The 20329-nt window shown below is 40.1% G+C and overlaps 1 protein-coding gene across 2 annotated transcripts in view; it reads left to right on the forward strand.

The window, feature by feature from the left end:
- Window positions 1-5570: 5570 nt before the first annotated feature.
- LOC137879366 (low-density lipoprotein receptor-related protein 1-like) overlaps window positions 5571-20329 on the forward strand; it is an 88278-nt gene continuing 73519 nt past the window's right edge. For both annotated transcript variants that reach the window (XM_068720010.1, XM_068720012.1), the window contains exons 1-2: window positions 5571-6172; window positions 19755-19877. In XM_068720010.1, coding sequence (XP_068576111.1) covers window positions 6076-6172; window positions 19755-19877 — 220 coding nt within the window. In that variant the 5' untranslated portion in view covers window positions 5571-6075. The remainder of the gene's footprint in view (window positions 6173-19754; window positions 19878-20329) is intronic.

Below are 20329 nucleotides of genomic sequence, written 5' to 3' on the forward strand. Positions count from 1 at the left end.
AAAATCAGCATAAGTCATTAGAGCTGATCTCTCTCCCTATGTCTCTATTTCACACACACACACACACACACACACACACACACACACACACACACACACACACACACACACACAGACAGACACACACATAAACGCACTTACTTGTTGCTAAAATGTGAGGGGAAGATATGGCGTAAAAGAGAGTGATCCTGGGCGGTGGATGAGATAGCCACTTATGATCAAATGTTAACAATCTTTTAACATTCTCAGTTTTTATTGTGAAGAGGCAAGAGGATCATAAGGAGATATTCATGAAAATATTGTCACCTATAGAAGCCTGACTGTTGGAAATTAGATTGAAATGACAGGGATGTTTGTAGGGGCCCTGGACGACTCTCCATCAGGATGTCTGTCATCTGTGTTATGCTTCCATCTGCTGGTAGATCGTGATGAACATTTCACTTTCAATGAGCCAAAAAACAAACTAACAGCAGGATCATTGAGTTGTCTTGTGCTCAGTATGTGTTATATAGCTTCACACAATCATTGCTTTGAGCAAGTTGTTCCCAATTTTTATTTTTTGCATGTGACTCCTTGATATGAAGTCATGTCTACTTGTGACTCCTCGACACAGGCCATGCTCCATGTCCATGAGTGGTGGACTGAATGATTTTCCCCTTTTAGATTTGTTTCATTTGAATAATCATTGTGAGAAGGTAAACTGACCAAATACCATATTTAAAAATAAAAAGCAAAGCTTAAAGATTGTTTGAAAGAATAGTTTTAAAAGAGGGTCTGAGAGGGTGCCAAATGGGATGAAAACTGAACAGTAAACACTACTGATAATAACATAATGACATTCTCACTGAATGGTGAAAGTGTTGTGAAAACGGAAACACAGTAAAAAAAACAGCTCCACCTTGTGGCAATCAGATCACAGAATTAGGCAAAAGGCCTCTGTGCAAATTAATGTGTATCACACGTGCATGCCTGTGGTGTGTGTTGTACGTGTGGGTTTGTATGTTTGATGATGTCTACTGTGTTTCTTTTGAGCATTTATTTTGAAAGTCTTTGTAGTTGTCTTTCCCTTTTCTTCTACTGAATGTCTGTTTTTAGTTTAGTACGATTGCGTAAAAGCATTTGGTATGAGGACATTTCTGGACTGGAACTCAACTTTTGATATGTTAAGAATTAGTGTTGTGGGACTGTTGCTATGTGAGCCATGCTAAAACAACTAAATTAAGCACTTCAAGTCTTGCCAATCACCTCAGTGCAAATAAAAACATTAAAGGATGAAGAGAGAATTGGGGAAATATCTTACAATCCTGATTGAATCGACACAACAAAAATTGTTTAAGCAACGTCTTGTATGCCACAACCTCATTTCATAAAATGAACAGCTGTTTCTCTTTACGCTGCCTGCAGTGTGAGCTCAATAGATGTAATGGTGGTGGGATAGTTACAATAACACTCTCTTTCTCAAACCTCTCTGTAAAGTGTTTTGTTGGATAAAGTCTGTGATCAGGACTAATTGTTTTCTTTTGTATTTTACATCTATTTTATCATGGTAAAAAAATGTCTATTGAACACATTGGCTTGAGAGATAGAAAACAACAGCATACTTAAAGGGACTGTTCACTATATAAAAATATAAAAAAAATGTCCACTTACCTGTAGTGCTTTTTATCAATCTAGATTGTTATGTTGTGAGTTGCAGATATCACCATTACAATGGGACTATATGGCACTCGGTTGGTGGTGCTCAAAATATCCCAAATACCTTAGAAAAACTCAACAGCAACGTCTCTTTCCAAAAATCATGCACCGATTAGTCAATAAATTCGACAGACATTTTTGTGAGCAGTTTCATGCAGGAACTATGGTTAAAAGAAAATGGTTTTCCAAAACATTCTAGATTGATTATAGCAGTACTGGTATGGGGACAATTCATGTTTTTGATATTGTGTTGAATTGTCTCTTTAAGACCAAAAGTCAATTTGGTGCTTTGTTAAATAAAGGCCTTTTGGACACAAAGAAAATATTATTATTTAAACTTAAATACTGGCAGTGTAGATCCACTAGGTGTCAGTGCTGTGCAGCATTTCTCAGACAGGTCCGGTTGGCTGTGGTGGTTATTCTTAAAGCACGCGACTTGGTATAATCACGCTAAACTGATGAATAAATAAATAATATACTTGTTTACATAATAACAGTGTATGTCAACTCTGCATGATAGGGATGCTTCTGAATGGATATGAGATAATGTCTGTACCTGGTATAGAATTACCTGAAAAAAAATATTTTCACTTGTTCTTTCTTGAACATATTAGAGATGTAGATATGATTTGACTAAAATCCCTGATCATGAACTGATAATGAGATGTGAAGACTGAGAGATAAAGGTTGCTTACCAAAGATGTGAACTCGCACGTTGGGTCATATGATTTGGATTTGAGACAAACTCTAATCCTAAATAATTTCAGACATGAAATTAATCAACACGACTTTGACTTGGGACTTTAGCCTGGAATGGCTTGTTACTCTCCCAAAGCCCAGAGTAGAATAATCTTGGACTAAAAAAAATATTCAGAGACTTTAAAGACTAAAGGTCACTCCAATTACTTTGTTAGTATTCATATTTTAGAAGCGTTTTTTTCTGTGGGGAAAACACATCATGACATCTTTAAGACTCAAGGCTAGGAAATGGGATGTGGCTTAAAGACATAACTAAAAACAATACAATACAATGTGAGTATTCACTTCCACCATCTCCAGGATGATTTAAAACAATGATCTTTCAGATGGCTTGTTTATGATTATGTCTTGTCATATAACATGTCAAAAAATAATACAACACAAGGATAAGTGTCTGCTTTTTGTGATAAGTACTGTCAAAACTATCAGTATGTAACCGTGGCCTTTTCTTACAAGCTGTTTGCCAAGGCTTTAAAAGGACCCTCATGTATCTTAGCTTCGAGAGAAATATGATCTCATTTTGGCTTTATGTGTAAACAAACCATTTATGTGGAAAGACATAATTTGGTCTCTGCAGCTCTGATCCAGCACTGTTTTACTCTAGATTTATGGTTTGGATTTAACTCACATCCCCACTTATACTTAGATGGATAATATACTGTATATAAAACTATAATCAAAGCAATTAGATCAATCAAAGCATTTTAAATTTCCACCTTTATAGCTATAACTTCATATGCTCTACTCTGCATAATGGTATATCTTTCACAACGATAATTTTTTTGTTAGAGACGCTTATGTAAATTAGAAGATCCAGGGCCATTTCTAGCATAGGAGGATAGACATAGGAAGAATAGGTTCTTCTCCCCAGAGTGTTCTTTGGTAAACTTTTTGCAAATTTGTGTTCCTCAAATCATCCAAGAGTCGCCACCTGCAACCATTTTCTACTCTTTGCACACCAGTGACTACAGTACATTGCATGCCATCACTCAGTGGACTGGACTTTCTTCTCTATACTGCACCCTACAGCAACAATCAGCTTGTACATGGTAATGTAAAGTGATGGTGAATCTATAATAACATCATTAGGACCCTGAAGAGTCTGCAGACTCCTGCCAGGAAACTTAACGGTGCGCTGCAGCAGACTTCAGAGGATAGAGAATATTTCTGGAAATGTCTTTTAGGAGATTTAGTTTAGAGCCTAACCATATACCAGAATATTTTGACCGATTTCGAGAGCTGTTCAGAGAAGGGTAAATGGGGTATGGGACGCAATTTTGGAGCTACTTTGTACAAACTAGAGAGCCTCAGACTTTAAGCCATTCAGTAGAAAGTATCTGCACCTCATTTTAGTTTATATGTATACTTGGGTGTCATCAGCATAGCAGTAGAGAGATAAGATGCATTTGTTTGATTATATAGTACATTCCAAAAATATGGTCATAGGTGGGAAGCCAGTGAGGGATCCTTGTGATCAGTTGTTGCTGTGTTGGTGACCCCTACAGGTTTGTCACGGCACCTACACGGATGAGGGTTGGATGTGGGAAGGGTTGCATGAACCTCTTGCTCCTATCATCTTCCATGTAGCTCTGGCAGGTGAAAAGACACTAGATGCCATGGAGGCAGCACTAGTCCTTCCTTTTGTCCTGGGTTTCTTTTATATCTTACTTGATGTCTGTATTTATAATGTAAAGCCTGTTTGCTTGCTTTGTCGCTGAAAGGTGTTACACGAATAAACTTGCCTTGCCTTTTTTCTTTTCTATGAAACCATTTGCATCTGGCACCTTTTGACAGGGTTGTAGTTTTTTAACATAACAATTTAGTAAATTAAGTAGGAGTGGATGATTTAGACAAAATCAATATGGAGTCCTTATTTTAAGATCATATGCATCATAATAGGTAAACAAAGTTATTCTCAAAACTCCTCCAAATGTCATGTAATTGAGCCTTCTTTTGCTAGAATTTGAAAGACATTCATAGTTATAGTAATCAATATCCAAAATTCTTTTTGCATGGTGGTCACTGGTTTTGAACCTCTTGAGACTGAAGGCAGGATTTTGTGAAGATGCCTTCTGGAATCCTCTGTGGACGCTTACCTCATTTAGGGCGAGGCTTTTCTGAGAATAATGTCCTCTGAGGCCCACATGAAGGCTGCATCCTTGGAAGAAGACAGTCCCTGAAATGCGAGCCAGATTGCTGCTTCACATTATAGTGGCCTTTAAAGAATTAATAAGTCATTCAAGCTTAATGGATCCACCACTACCTACAATATTATGACCAAAAGGAAACGTAAATGGGGATCCAAGGTGGTAAATGCATATTGAATGAAGTATGCATCTTTCACTTTCATTGTTAAACGGTGTTGTTCAATTATTTTTGAATAAATGGTTGTCCTGTTTTTTTAGATGTGTACTGAAATTGACTTTGTGAATTTCTACCCTGGAGATCAAGTCTTCTTGATTGGTCTCGATTAAAATATTTCACTGTATCAATTAATGTCCTTTTAATTCTTCTGTATGTATGTTTTGTATGTTTGGATTTATTTTACTATTCATACATCAACTGTTAAATGTAATTTGATTAATTTTGGATTGACAAATCTGATGAATAGCTAATTTAATTAGGCTACTTGTTTAAAAAAAAAAATGTCAATACTTTAATTGTCCCCCTCCTTCTAGTGTCTATATGAATACTGATTTTAGATGCTCTATAACATTTAGCAAAGCTCCAGAGGGGAGAAGCAAACATCATGTATTATTATTGTCATTATAATTATTATTATAATAATAATAATAATTATTATTATTATTGTTGTTTTAGTAGTAATAGTAGTAGGCTTAAATGTAATCATGATCAACATTAGCAGAACAAACACAGTTGCAAACTACTTGCAAGTTTAATGAAAGAGAAAGAACAATAAATACAAAGAGGAATCATTGAATACGCACTTAATAATTAAGCCTGGGGCTGAGACAGAATCCGAAGCATTGTTGCAGTAAGATTACAGGAGAGTGTGTGGTTTGATGGGGGTGGATGGGGGAGTGGGGTGCTGGAGAGAGGGGAGGGCCAGTCGAGCTACCGCTGTTGCGACGTCACTCAGACCGCTGACTGACTGAGCTCCGGCTTCAGCCTCAATCTGCGGCCAGCAGCAGCAGCAGCAGCAGAGGTGGTGGGGAGGAGAGCAACGTTTGATCCACTACTTTGTTTTCTCCTGTGGCTTCTTTCACTTTGGCAGGGAGAACAAAAGACGGACAACTGCATGATTAGAGGCGCCAGCTCTCCTTCATCTCGACTGCAAGCCAGGCTAGCTTGATGCTCAGTTCAGCCTGCTAGCCTTTGTGGCAGGGCTGTCCATGCATCCGAGGAGCCCCTAAGCAACCCCGGGCTGGGAGAAGCCTCGGCTTTTTTTTGCCTTGACAGTCTGCAAAAAAAAAAAAAAAAAAATCTCTGAGTGGGCAGACAGCAGCATCTCTGTCAGCTTCATTGCGCAACCAGAAAGCGGGTTTCCAGTGAAGAGCATCCCCGCCTGGGCACGGTTACACGTCGTCGCCTGTCTGCAACCTCCAGCTTGACAGGACCAAGAGGCGATTGATGACTAATATTCTTTTAAGATAGGCTACAATGTTGCGCACCGCGGCCAACGTGTTGGCAACAGGATTGCTCTTCTTGGGATTGTTGCACAGTTTGGAAGTATTCGCTCCGACGCGGGCTATTGATGGTAAGCAGGGCAGACTTAAAGATAACCAGAATATTGTGTAAAATACTTCAGAAAAAAAACTATAGCCTGTAAGTGTGTGCATGCCGATTATCACAGGATGTATTGTGTTTTTTGTGCATGCGAGACGAGTACTGTGCCCTGAAGGAACCACTGCTCGGCTGAGTGAAGCAACGTGGAGCGTTTGAAACCGAGGCGAGACAATTAAAGCGGTCTTTTGTTTCTGTCTCCAAGTGCCACATGTGAATATTGCAATGTCACAGCTGCGAACGCACATTTCCTCCTGCCCCTCCGCTGTATACGAGCGCTCTCACATATTCACGCTGACATTCAGTGATGAGAATCGTAGCATAGGCCCCAGTACCTGCTTAAAGCACTTGTTTACAGATCGATGCATTCATATTTTTTTTTAAAGCAGCAGCAACCAGACGCGTTACTTTTAATTGCTCCAGTGCCACAGAAGCAAATACATGATCGGTGTCATGTCTTTTATAAATGTCAGCTTTCTGAGCTGTAGTATACATAATGTGTCTGTGTTTTTAAGTCAGTTCACGTTCAACAGATCTCACTGAGCGGTGTGCTGATGGGATAACAGCAGTCGTGCTATTCCTCAACAAAACAACACTGTGATGTTTACGTCTATATATATCTGGGGAAGTCAAAAGGGGCTCTGTGGTTTTGATCTCTTGTTGGAAAGTGTGACTGACTGCTGCTTAATTTGAACAATACACCCATCTATGGGGATTTTATGCAAGTAAGTTTTCTCTATAAGCTCAGATGTTTAGTGGTGCCAGCACTGCGTCATTGTTGTGTGTCAAGTGTGATTGTTCCGTTTATCACCTGGGCTGCTTAGAACCCCCCCAACGCCGACAGTCATACTGTGATCTGCAGTCAGATAGTGAACCTTTCAAAACAGCTCCCCCCTACGACCCCGTGAACACATACCACCACAGACTGGAGCCACTTCTGGAAACTATTAAGCCTCACAGTCCCACTCACGCGCTCCTCTGTTTGGTAAGAAAGGAAAAGGGCGTTATCAAAGGGCAGTTGGTGCAGACAGATTTGTTAAATTCTTTGCAGGTGAAAAGGGAATGTGGGTTTATTATTTTTGCAGCGATATATTGCTTCTCATTCATCTTGGGAATGTCTAACCTGTGAATGAATGCTAAGAATATTTTTAGACGACTTTTATTCCAAGAAAAATGCCTCCAATAAGGAGCACTAGCTGCTGTAAAGATAATCAGGGTTCTAAATTTGACATTTCATTAGATTCAGTAGGACTCTAACATGCATGACTGACTAAACCACAAGCTGCATTTTGTGAGATTCATGGTCGAGCCGTAAAGGCTTCCCTCTGCCTTTGAAGTCATCTCATTGCACTTGGCAATCCAGTGCTGTGAGGTTCTTAGGGAGCAAAATCCATATAAATTACCACCTTGAAGATAGACTCGGATAGCCTGCAATCACCTGTAGTTTCTCCCTCTTCTTAAGTCTACAGCAACTGCTTTAAAGCAAACAGTTTGTGCCTTGACATACTGTTATTGTTTCAGTGAAATTTTCCTCCCTTTAGTCTTTAATGCCTTGATTTGATGAGTCAGCCTTGTGCAGTTTACCAGAGGACATCACCAAACCTTAGCTTCACTTGAAAACCTAGTGGGATGCAGAGGCTGCTGTGCTTGTCAGAGCATCTTGAGGAAACATACTGAAATTTGGATTAATCAGTTAGACTGAATGCAAAACTTACTCAATTACTTGGATTTTACTGGGTGCTTGCCTGTAATTGTAACGTCCACATTTTGAAGCCAAACTCACCAGACCTCAGCCAATATGTCACTTGTTGTGTAGGAAATTAGACTGCATGTTACTCCCCTTCAAACACAGCTAAATTACTTTTTTTAAACCTTCTTTGATTGCCCCTTTAAGGCCCTTTGAACCACATATGTTGCTAGTAAAGTTTTTTTTCAGACTTGCCTGGAACTCGCCTTTTTCCATTTTCTAGACCTCTAAAGATTTTCTCTCTCTGTCTCTGTACTGGAGCCAGAGCAAAGACCCTGGGCCACCAACAAACCCTGAGTTTAATTGGGTCTAAACTGCTCTTTGTTTGCCAGAGGAGACCTCCACGAACAGTCTCAAATTGTTCAGAAGGCGCTGCTAATTGGGGGCCCTGGTGGAAAAGGCACTAATGAAAGAATTTGCATCGTTTCTTTTCATGAAAGTACTGTAACGTCACTGCAAAACAAGATCACTCGTCCTCAGAAATGGACAGTGCTGTCCTTCAAGGCTTTAAGTGGCGTTTCCGCAGAAAATTTATATTTTTCTCATTCAGACATTCATTTAAATGTTTTTTTTTAAGTGAGCCATCTCTATGTGGAATGCCTGGCTCCTCATGTTTCCTTAATTTCCCTGCCTTAAATGTTAATCTTATTCATTAAGTAGCACAGGCTCCTTTTTTCTTAATTAACTTGCCATGTAGTGCTTCTGCTGGCACTTTCCCCCTGTGGACGTCTCTGCAGTAACATTTGGTGGAGGCCTTAGCACTGGCCCAGCATTTGGCTGTTATTGGGGTAATACTGCTATCACAGTGACATCCACATGGCCGACAGGTTACCACTTTATTGTTTACTGACAACTGAGGGCAATATGGAAAACAGAGTACATTTGTTAGGTCCTTGTCACTGTTGACCTTAGTTAAAAGCAGTTAATGCAAATAACAGAGGAGGAGTTTATTTAACACTGCTATAAATTCATGGTTTACATCAGCGCATAACTGAAGGAGTGTTGGTTGCTGCCTCAATGTCTTATATGACACACTGAAAACCACTGCATAACTGAGCAGATATAAAATCCAGTATTTTGGTCAGCAGCTTTTCCTGGGGAAAAACAACTCGGAGGCTAAGTAAAGTTCAGTCACATTATTACACCGATGGTTTATGTGGCTGAATAGTAATAATTAAATTGTCTGTAGCCATAGATTTCCAACTGGCACACAAATGACAATACAACTGCGTCCCACCAGATGTGAAATCTTGTGCTCCTCTTATTCCTTTTTTTTATTTAATGAAAGAAAGTACTATTTTTTTATTCACATATATAGCCTGCCAAAAAAAACTAATCTTTGCATAAAGACCAGAAACAGCCTGACGTTATCAAAATCCACCTTCCAGCAACTCTAAAGCAATCAGAGGAGAATACAGGGAGTCACTGCTCACAGCCTAAGAATAGTCCCACACATAACAGAGTAAATCCACACATTTTTGTTTGACACTTTGGTTTTTGTACAGATTAAGCAATGATATAACATGTTAATCAGTGAACCTAAGAGATGCTTTATGCTAAGCTAAGATAACGGTCTCCTGGATCCAGCTTCACACTGAACGGAGAGATATGCTTCTTTTATAGATGTATAGGTATAGATCTTCTCAGCTAATGCTGAACAAGAAAGAGAATGAACTGAGAGCATCTTACTGCTGACACTTTAAAAAAAAAAAAAAAAAAACATTTTTCAAAATGCACTGTTCATCTCATATCAGAAATTGTATTCATAAAAAAGAGACCTTTTTCATAATTGCCAAAAAACACTGCTAAAGTCTTTAAAAGCTGACATGTATTATAGCTAAAGTGCTCTGGGTACATGTTGCCAGGCTTCGTCAGAACAGCCCTATAACCCACTTTAGAGTAGTGAGCCACTGACTGAGATACACTATCTAGAATAGATGGAGCTAATTTAGGATTGGAGATAGAACATGGTCTAAGGAGGCCCTCTGAAAGAACATGAGCATAAACCTCATGAACACACACTTGTGTATGCACTATACATTATCCAGCAACTTCAGACATTGCAGCTATCAATACATGAAGGCAAGGACAGGGGAAAAAAATCACTCACGCAGGCTCAGAGAAATGCTAAGCCCTACCTGTCAGAAGGCTTTGATTTAGCTAAGACCAAATGCTGAGGTGGAGGCTGTATTTGTTGGAAAATCTGTCTTACTCAGTGGTTATTCTCTCTCTTGGGACAAAACGACAGAAATCCATCCTGCATGATGACTTTAGGTTTAACATTACATATTTAACACAAGGAAGAGATGCCATTTTTCTTTCTCCATTGTGGAGACTAGAAATAACTGCCTTAAAAAAAAAAGAGTATTGCAGAATACTTCTAATGAGAATAGAAAAGGAGAGATTAACGTTTATGTGCAGGTTTTGCAACTTCCCACTTGCAAACACTCATAATTGTATTTGACAGGGCACATGGCCAAGTCCGGGATTGAACACCAATCCCTGTGGGGCCGGGTTCACCCCTGCATCATCTGGTTGCACCACATTTTTTAAATTCAGAGTTATAATATCTGTCTTTGTGGCACAGTGTGGGGAAACACTAATGATAGCTTTCCATACTCAGCTGTTCAAAAATGTTTTGTTAAAAAAAAAAATTGGGCCACGACTTTTTGTTTGACTGTGCAAATGTTGTCTAGCTTTATTAATAAGTATAAAAATATATTTATTTATCTTATTCAGGTTTGTGCTTTCTAGCGAGCTGATGACATTTTTTTCTTGTTTACCAACAACAACCAGTTGACACGCACACACTAATTTTCAGCTTTTAACCTGCAATAACCGATGTGTTTTTGTCACTTGGGTCGGCAGAAACCAGCTGTGAATACTACACCGACAGATTGTCACCTTAATGTGTCAAACCCGTTAGCAAACCGTTGCCTGCACGGGCACCTGGTTATGTTTCAAAATGGGGAGCAAACTTGGACATTTTGGGGGGTTGTCTAAAAAACAATAGTAATTTAAGACAAATTATGTGTATTTCCACACCACCTTAACTCTTGGAATAATGTTTCAATCCAATCCAAATATTACAATCATCAGGACAATGCAAAATATGAATTGCCACATTACACTTAAAAGAGTCGACTCTTTGATTCGGCTCCCTTGCGAACATTTCATCTCCACAGGCGATTCCTGCTCGATCAGCGAGCTAGCGTTAGGTGGGATGGCTGGACTTGTTAGCTACCGCTGACTTCAAAATTGGTTCATCATTTCAGCGACTTTACAATCCCACTCTTTGCTAATTTAAAGTTTGGCTGGAGTCAGTGGGCCAAGCAGGTTTATTCAACATACTTCAGTCTATCTTTTCCTATGTTCCATTTCCGTCCATGATCACAGTTAAGCAAAATTATCATTGATATAGGCTGCTTAAATGTAATCACCTGATTGCTTTTAAATTTGAAGTCCAAAACACTGAGGAAGAATATTTTGTCCTGTAGCTGCTTTGGTGAAACTTATTGTAAATCTAAGTACGAAGAAAGCCATCACTTTGACTTTATAACCGTAGCTCACATTTCCTTTTATGGTGTTAAACAGTATATCAGCCGCTATCAGTCTGGGAATGAGTTATTTAATACTCCTTTGATGAGTCTGCATGAGTAAGAGTCTGTGTAAAAGAAAGAGGCAAAGAGAAAGTTGTATCATGTGTCATACAAAACTTCATTAGTGATGAAGCTGTTATCACTAAGCATCACTCCTTCACATGCTCTTCAGGTGTGAATGTGATCTAAGATAGTGATGTCTTGGGCTCTGTCTTAACCCTCTTTCAGCCTACGTTTGACCATTCATAACAACCCAATAGTCCTTTTTAAAACCTGGCACCGCCATAGCCACACAAGGCTTCAGTTAGCTTAACTGCTAAAACTCTGACATTGTGTAACTGCTAAAACTCTGACATTGTGTAATTCTGCTTTTGTCAGGTTTATCACACTTAAAGTGTGGACATCAACAATTGTTCAACTTAATTGTATTTCTGTTATTTTTGACTGTATATAATATACCTAAAGTAACTATTCATATTAAAGAATCAGAAACCCGTGTTCATGCTTTAACGCTGAGGCCAGGCTGTGTCAGGGTCAAGTTGCATGATTTACGTTGAGCCGTTCACACCAACAGCATACATGGGCTTAACTCGCTCCACTGTGTCTGAAAGGGCTGTTTGTTTTGGGAAATACATAATGGAGGATATATATTGCTTATTGTTGCTGCATTAGATTGAACCTGTCTATTCAAATAATTATTGTACATGAAAAATCCCAAGCTTAATATTACTTTCCTGTCGCAAATATTGTTGAGTTTCCATCCCAGCTCCAGATAGAAATCCTCTTTTTTTGTTTGACGTTTCCAATCTTGGTTCCTCCACCAGATAAAATACAGTCTATTTTCAGCATCAGCCCACGCAACAAATACATTCATTCACATCCATTTAAGCCATTGCTACAGGCTTTTCTGGGACAAAAGTGTGTCAGAGCAGACTCTCACCTATTGTAGATTGCGTATGAATGTATTCATTGTAGGATGAAAACTTAACATCTTCATTAGGAGTTCCAACTTTTGACATTTTCAGATACGTTACACATGCAAACAATGCATTTTTAATGACACACACACTCAGCATCATGGTCACTTGCAACCGTGTTTTAGATTTATTCCCAAACTTCTAATCCTAAACACAAAGTTCCCAACCATAACCTTAACCTAAGCCTAATTGTAACACTAATCCCTCAAGCAGGCATTCACCCTTCATTTAGTGGCTGAAATCTCCTCACATGGACAATCATTATTTCTGCCTTTCGCCTGAGCAAAAAAGATTGTTTGTGGTGAATACTTGCCAAACATTTTAAAGTTTTATTGCAACCAACTGGCAAAGAAAATTACCAGTACATAGCCCATCTGAAAACGACGAAATCTGTATTTATCTGTATCTGTATCAGATTTAGCAAACAGGATTTATATTTGTCAATTAGTGAGCTTTAGAGGTGCTGGTAGGCAGATTGTGTTTGGCCAGAGCCATGCTAGCTGTTTCTTCCTGTTTCCAGTCTTTATTTATGCTAAGCTAAGCTAACTTGTTGCGGATGAGAGTGCTATCGATCTTCTGATCTTTCACTCTGCCAGGAAGTGAAACGTTCAAAAAAACTCTTTGGCTGAAAGTGTTCTAACTGTCATGTCAGCTTATTTGAAAAGTAGCACTCCAAAAATGTGTAACGGCAGGAAACGTAAGGCTCAACTGTAAAGTCTGTACAACATTATGTACAAGATCAGTGATTAGTGTTTACTGTGTTACTTGTTGAATATCTTGTTTCATCATCACAAAATCCTGTTGAGGACCCCGTCTCGTTAGCTGCATCTTTAGCAGTGCTCAGGTTACTTTAGCACATGCGTAGGGAATGTGAGAGAACGTTCCAGAGAATCACTTCTCGTTCCAACCAGCTCCTGCGTCACACTTGAAACTTGTACCGGTCTTATGAAAAGGCACCAAAGAATTTCACATAATCTTCTTTAATATGTTCCCCTCGGCAGCATACTAAGTAGGCTTAATTGTCATTTTTCCCCCTGTGCAGCTATATGTTCAGCTGGGTGCTCTGGCAGCGGTGGGGCAAAGGGATTTGTCTAAACTGACTAACTTGATAATGGCGGATCACACCTTGTAGTTATCTGCTTCGTCCCCAACTCTCCTGCTGAATTTGGTAAATCCTTATGTGGAAGTGAAAGAGGTCGTAGCCCCCTCCCTCAGAGCCACCACACTCCCTCTAGTACAAATAGCAGTCGTGGTTGATTACTACTCTGGGCCCGAGACTTGGTGAAATCTCAGCCAGACATCCAAATAGCTCTTCATTAAATTCACATTTGATTACTCTGCTTGGCTTAATAGGTTCTGCCTCTCACTGCCACGGAGACTCGTGTAGATTGACTGTGTTTGTGCTCAGATCTGACCGTCAAGATCCAAACAGTTGCAGGCAGGACTGTGTTATCCTGCATGACGGAGCCGCATTTTACTTGGCAACTTTCACCAGACATGAGCACATTCCTGAAGTTAATTCTCCCCAGGTCTAAGTGCAGGTACAACACACACTTACATAGACTTGCAAACACACAGACATACAGAAATAGAAATACAGAAATAGAAATACACAAATATATCTCATAAAAACATGATTGAATTATACAGTCATCCAGAGGGTGAGCAGTCGAGCGGCTATGCACGCAGACAGAAACATCCCCAAACTTTAACTGTTGTTGCTATAATAATGGTGACTGCTATGTAAATACGAATACGCCTTGTCGTCCATTCACTGTGGTAATCATGTCGAAATTCTGTCTGAAGTTTTGTTTAATTTGTTCACGGCCCGACTGCCTCAACTCCTCCAAACTCGGCCGGAAAGGTTTATTTAAGAGGCACAGCTGGGGCCCCTTTTTCTCTGTTTTTAAAATGTCAATTTGGAAAACTTTTTTTTCCCTCCCTCATCTTTCTTCTCACTCTCCTGCATTACACAATTTTGACGCGCTCTTGCCTGGGCTGTGGAGGAGGATGACGAGGTGGCAGGCCACAGCCAAATACGCCAATATAGACACTTCACTTGTTTCCTGACCTTAGCAGGACCCCCTCAGGTCAGCCCAAAAGGAGCTTGCTGTCTGATTACTGGCCCAAAGTGTTGTTTTTTTGGTTTAAATCTAAAAAAAGAGTTCATCAGGGCTGTAGTGCTGCGGAACACATAATATTAAAAACTTTTCTCACTTGATATTCTTCATGGACTGGTCTGAATTGTTTATTATTAATTTAAACCTGCAGCTTTTCTGATGTTTAATTCTTTTGCATTCTGTGAAGAAATTTAGCTTTGAGTCGATGTTAAACTGGCTGTGTTGCAGTGGTATTCCAGTCTGTGGTCCTCTGAACAGATGAAGTGCATACAAAGATCTGGCCAAGTGGGCCTCAATGTCGAGATTGATTACACACAATTCAGGTTGTTTATCCCGCCCTTATATAAACCTTCTTTTCCTAAATATTTGAAAAGATAATGAAGCTTTATCATGTCTCACGGTGAAGAATATTTGGAAGAGTGGAATCATCTTCTCCGCTTGAGTAAAAGTGTTTTATTATTGCGAGTACAAGCTATCTTCAGTAGTCTAAACGACACGTTTTTTTCCCCAGGCAGACATTGCAACAGTCCCTGAAAGCGTCTTGAAAAACTTCACGATGCATTTACTTTACCCAACACACCCACCTGGTGCTTTTGTTTGGCCTGCCATCTTTATTATTCTCAATAGTTTTGGATGAATCAGTGCCAGTTACAAAGGATAACCTCCTCACATCTGAGCGGATGTATTCTAAGGAGGATTTTCCTGTGTGTATAAAGGAAAGCAGCTGCTGTCATGTAAAAGCATTAACTTTATGTGTGCGCAATTAAAATTCCATGCCTGCGTTGTATTTATCCACCTCTCAGTCTCTCACAGTTAGACTGACATATACAAGGTGTGCGTGTGAATGACTTTGGTTCACAAAAGCACTGGGGAAACCCTGAGCTAGGTACTGTAGATTCCAGAGTTATGAAATGAGGCTTTAGTAACAGATCTTAACTGAAGATAATCTAAACTAAAGACAATCATCCATTGCACAGCATTCTGCAAAAGAGTATTAGATTAGCCTTTTCAGCCGTGCTAGCAGCATGACTCTATGGATGGCAATGTCTGTTAGTCAGTTCATCCACCACTTTGGTGGAAATATCTTGACTATTGGATGGATTTGGTACATACATTCATTGTTTCCAGTGGATGCATCCTCTAGCGCACCATGAAAGTGAGCTTTGTGGCTTTAAGTGAAATGTCTCGTCAACTATTGAATGGATTGCCATGAAATGTTGTACAGACATTCATGTTCCCCTCAGGAACATAACTGGAACCAGGAAACAGGAACCACTAATTGGATTGTAGTTGACTTTTCATCTAGCTCCATCTTCAGGTTCCTATTGTTCCTACTGCTTTACTTTGTGTTTAGTCCTAATGAGCAAATGTTAGCATGCTAATACGCTTAACTTAGATGCTCAACATGATGTTAGCACTAAGCTCAAAGCACCGTTGTATTTTCAGTCTCACAGATCTGCTAGAATGGCTGCAGATTCTTTATCTTGTCATACTGGGACAGATTGATGAACAGGGTTTGCATGTTCGCAGATACTTAACTGATCCCGGACATTCTGGTTTGTGGTCTTCCTCTACTGTGAGCACCGGAAAAGGTACGGAACAGCAGCCATGGAGCTGGTGCATATTGTTTTGCTCAAAGGCACTTGAATAGTGGCCATCCAGTTAAAGGTGCAATACCTTATGCGGCCGGCTTTGAAGAAGGGATTCCATACTGCTCAAGCTCCCTTTCAGCATCACTGTTGACAGCACTTTAAGTCCACCTTCACCCCAACCACTGTTGAGTGGTGCGTGATGAGGCGCTAGTCTCAGTGTCTGCTGGAGCTTTGTAGTGCCCTGGTTGATCTCAGAGGGCAGGCCTCCAACTTATTTATAGCACTGCTGTGGGTGTCAGAGGAAATGGGACTGTGGCTGGGGGGCAAGGCTTGTGTTTGCCTTAAAAGAGGACTCTTCCTCCCAACCAGACTGAGCTCATCTTTGAGGACCATCAGACAGCGGCAGGGGCAGAGGGCAGTGGATTTGTAATCCGGCCCAAATGGCGATGACCCAAAGCATTTTCACTCAGCCACCACTTTGGTAAACACACAGGCAGTTCATTGATAGCATGTGTGACATTCCTCCATCCCATCTCAGGATCCCAGCCCAGCGCAGTCTGTTCTCAGATCTTCAGGCCTGCCTCCAGCTGTGAGAGCCCTGCCCCCCTTTGACTTTTAGACCCCCCCCCCCCCCCCGCCTCTCCATTTGCTCTCATTAGCTGTTCACCCAGCTTGTTCTCTTATGTCATCCTGTGTGATATCCATCTGTTTATCATCTTTTTTTTCTTCTGCATCCTCTTCCTCCCTGCATCATTTCCTTTTGATAACAAAAGACAAACCTGTTGAAATCTGACGTAGTATGCACACAGTTCACAAAAACTAAAGCCTTATTTAGATATTGTTAACCAGATAAATCCTGATTGAGTCAAGCACAGATTGACTTTAAAGTGGCATTAAAATGTTTGTCAACATCTGTTACCAGAGATTTATTGTTGGTGTACTGCTTGACATGCAAATACAGTAATTCTGTTTGCTAAATTCAAAGGGGCTTTATAGGCATGAAAGTTTCAAGAATGCCAATTCATCATAATACAAAAGTCCACCAACCCAAAGCTATAACATAAGGTATGGATCTGCTGAAGACGTTTGACCCAAAACTAGTTCTGCTAGTAGTGCTGCTATACGAGGTTAACCTGACATTTTTCAGTAGTCACTGTTGGTGTGCGAGTATATATGTACTCGTAACTTCCAATTTCTTTTATTGTTTTATTTATGACCATCTGTTTAGAATATCTGGATAAATGTTCACTGTAGGTCTGATTTAAAAAGGAAACCATAAACAACTTTAATCATTCATATTTTTTCATAATCTGCCATTTCCCCCTTGAACCTGTGTTACAGACAATATTAAAGTCATTAAAGGCAGTTGAGCCTTGTTTTCCAGCATAAATACATTTTCACTATCTATCGGTGTGTTTCCAGTCAGTCACATGTCACATCATAAAGTTGATTATTAAATCTTTTAACAGAATATTAAGAAAAGCAGTAAGCGAGATGCAACTGTTTGCCACCTCGACCACCAGTGTGCTTTGTGCTGTCTGGAAACTCAGCGCCAAGACAAATGGCCCAAAAGAGATTTTTATTACTTCTGCCTAAATTATATAAAACAATATTCAACATAAATGCAACTATGCCTACTGTATATTATTAGAAGTCGTGTTGTGATAGGATGGCCTTAGGCTGACTCTGAACATCGCCTTTGTCTGCGCTCCCTTTGCCTCTCTCTAACCCTCACAGCTAGCTGAGCCAGAGGTAACTCTTGTCGTTGCCTTCCTTCACCCTCAGCTAGCTAACCTCCTGACCTACTTTCTATGGCCCCTTCTCTGTTTCTGTCAGCAGCATCCATTATTGGAACAAAGTTAACAGCATGTCGAGTTAAAGCATGTCTTGATAAACAATAGACAGATGCACTGCAAAAAGCTGCCTGCTGTGGCTAGTGGTGACACCTCAAAATAAACAAACAAATAAACACGCACCGAAGAAGAAGGATGAGGAACAAAGAGGAAACACTTTAACACAAGCCTGGTTGCATTTCATGAATAATTCAAGTCCTTGTGGTGCCCCTCTAGACACACACATACACACACACACATGCACAAAACACGCCCACCCACTCTCTCTCTCTCTCTCTCTCTCTCTCTCACTCTCTCCCACACACACACACACACACACACACCGATCACAGCGGTACTCAGAGGAGGATAAGTGGGGAGTGTGTGTGAATGTGTGCAGCAATATGTCAGGTTGAATTCATGGTATTTGGGTTGAGCTCCATTTCAAGATTACCTTCGCCGCTGGAGTCGGAGGCTAGCATTAAATGTAAATACAGTCATCCTGTTTATCCTGCTTGATCCCATCATCCACCCCTATCAATGCCTTGCTTTCCCCCTGTCCTATTCATCATGCTATATGCCTAAATAATCAAGAGAGTTACAATAACATCACCGTCTCCAATCTGTGCTTTATAATCTGACCCGAGTAGCTGAGAAAGTATCTGTACAGGGGAGATGTCGACGCCACCACAACTGATAGTCAACGTGATGACAGAAATAAACGAAAGGGGAGTGCATAGAAAAATATGTTTAGAGAGGCAAAGAGAGAAACAAGAGCTCAGATGATACGAAAATCAGTTCAATCACAGCCTGGTGATGAATATTTAAACACTGAAATATCCAGTGAATTCTAATTACAGTGTAGTTTGGGATCGCCCGTTGCTCTCTTTTAAATGTCAGCCGGTGAAATGTGAGTTTTGTTTTAATGAATTAATAGTTTTGGAAGAATGTTTTATAAAAGTAGCACTTAAGGGAAAATACTTAGTAGTGTCCCCATCTGTTGCTATACACCCACAATATGACAAGATCCTGTGTATCCTCATGAATAAAAGTGATAATAGACTGTAATGTAATTATTTCTTTTCAATACTGTTAACTCTACGTTACTGTGACATATGACCACATATCATATCGTATCAGCAGTAAGTTTCTGTATCAACCTCCACTCAGAGCTTCCCCTGAATTCCCTCGGGTGACTCAGCTTTGTCGCTTGTTCGTGTGTGTTGTCAGAGTGTTTAAGTGTTATTCTAAGAGGACTTGGGTTTGAATACGCTCCCCCATTTGGCTGTGGGGAGCAGTTTTTCCCCCTCTTTGAAAGGTTAGAGAGTGAAGGGGAAATGGATGATAGGGGGGCAATTCACAGAACAAGATGTTCTTTTATATCCTCCAGACATGTTGCATCACTGTTAGTGGCCTGGGAACGCTGACCTGGATATTTAGGTGCAGCAAGTTTATGCAAAGCCTTCATGAATGTGTGTGTTTGGGTTTTGGTGTATCCGTTTTCTAACCCCTCCAACAAGTAACTACTTTCCAGTACCTAATTAGGGCCAGTGAGGGCTACTATTGACTCTGAATCCAGCAGACCCTGGTTGCTAATGAGACCTCAGGAACAGAATAGAATCATCGACACAGCTGTTTTTTTTCCAGAAATCTTTTAATTAATTCACTTTTTTCTTTGTCTCTTTTCAGCTCCAAAGACCTGCAGCCCAAAGCAGTTTGTGTGTAAAGACGGGGTGACTTGCATCTCTAAGGGCTGGCGCTGTGACCGGGAGAAGGACTGCCCAGATGGCTCTGACGAGGAGCCTGATGTTTGTAAGTCTTATAAAGACAGTACACTATATTGTGTGTGTGTGTGTGTGTGTGTGTGTGTGTGTGTGTGTGTGTGTGTGTGTGTGTATATCTATATATATTGTATTGACACTTTAGGTTATCTTCTTGTCTGTGTAATCCTGCTGCATATGACTTTCACAGCGGAGTGAACTTTGGCTGACATTTAAACCATTCAGGGAAGATAATTGCAGCCTTGAGAGGAAATGCTTTTCAGCTTACTGTATGCAGATCTATAAATGTATTATAAGCATTCCTAGTCACGTGGGTTTTGGACACTTCTTTTTTTTTAATTTGGTAGATTTGTTTTCTCATTCTAGTCTATGAATTGTGTGTAAGTATGTGGGATAAAAGCTCTCACTGCTTATCTTCTCTGATATGAATACAGGAAAATCAAATATTAGCTGAACCTTTCGTTTTATTCATCTAAAAAAATA

Source organism: Cebidichthys violaceus, unplaced genomic scaffold (genome assembly GCF_023349555.1).
Source record: "Cebidichthys violaceus isolate CVI_PGR_0920_01 unplaced genomic scaffold, fCebVio1.0.p SCAF_25, whole genome shotgun sequence".
Lineage (NCBI taxonomy): Eukaryota > Metazoa > Chordata > Actinopteri > Perciformes > Stichaeidae > Cebidichthys > Cebidichthys violaceus.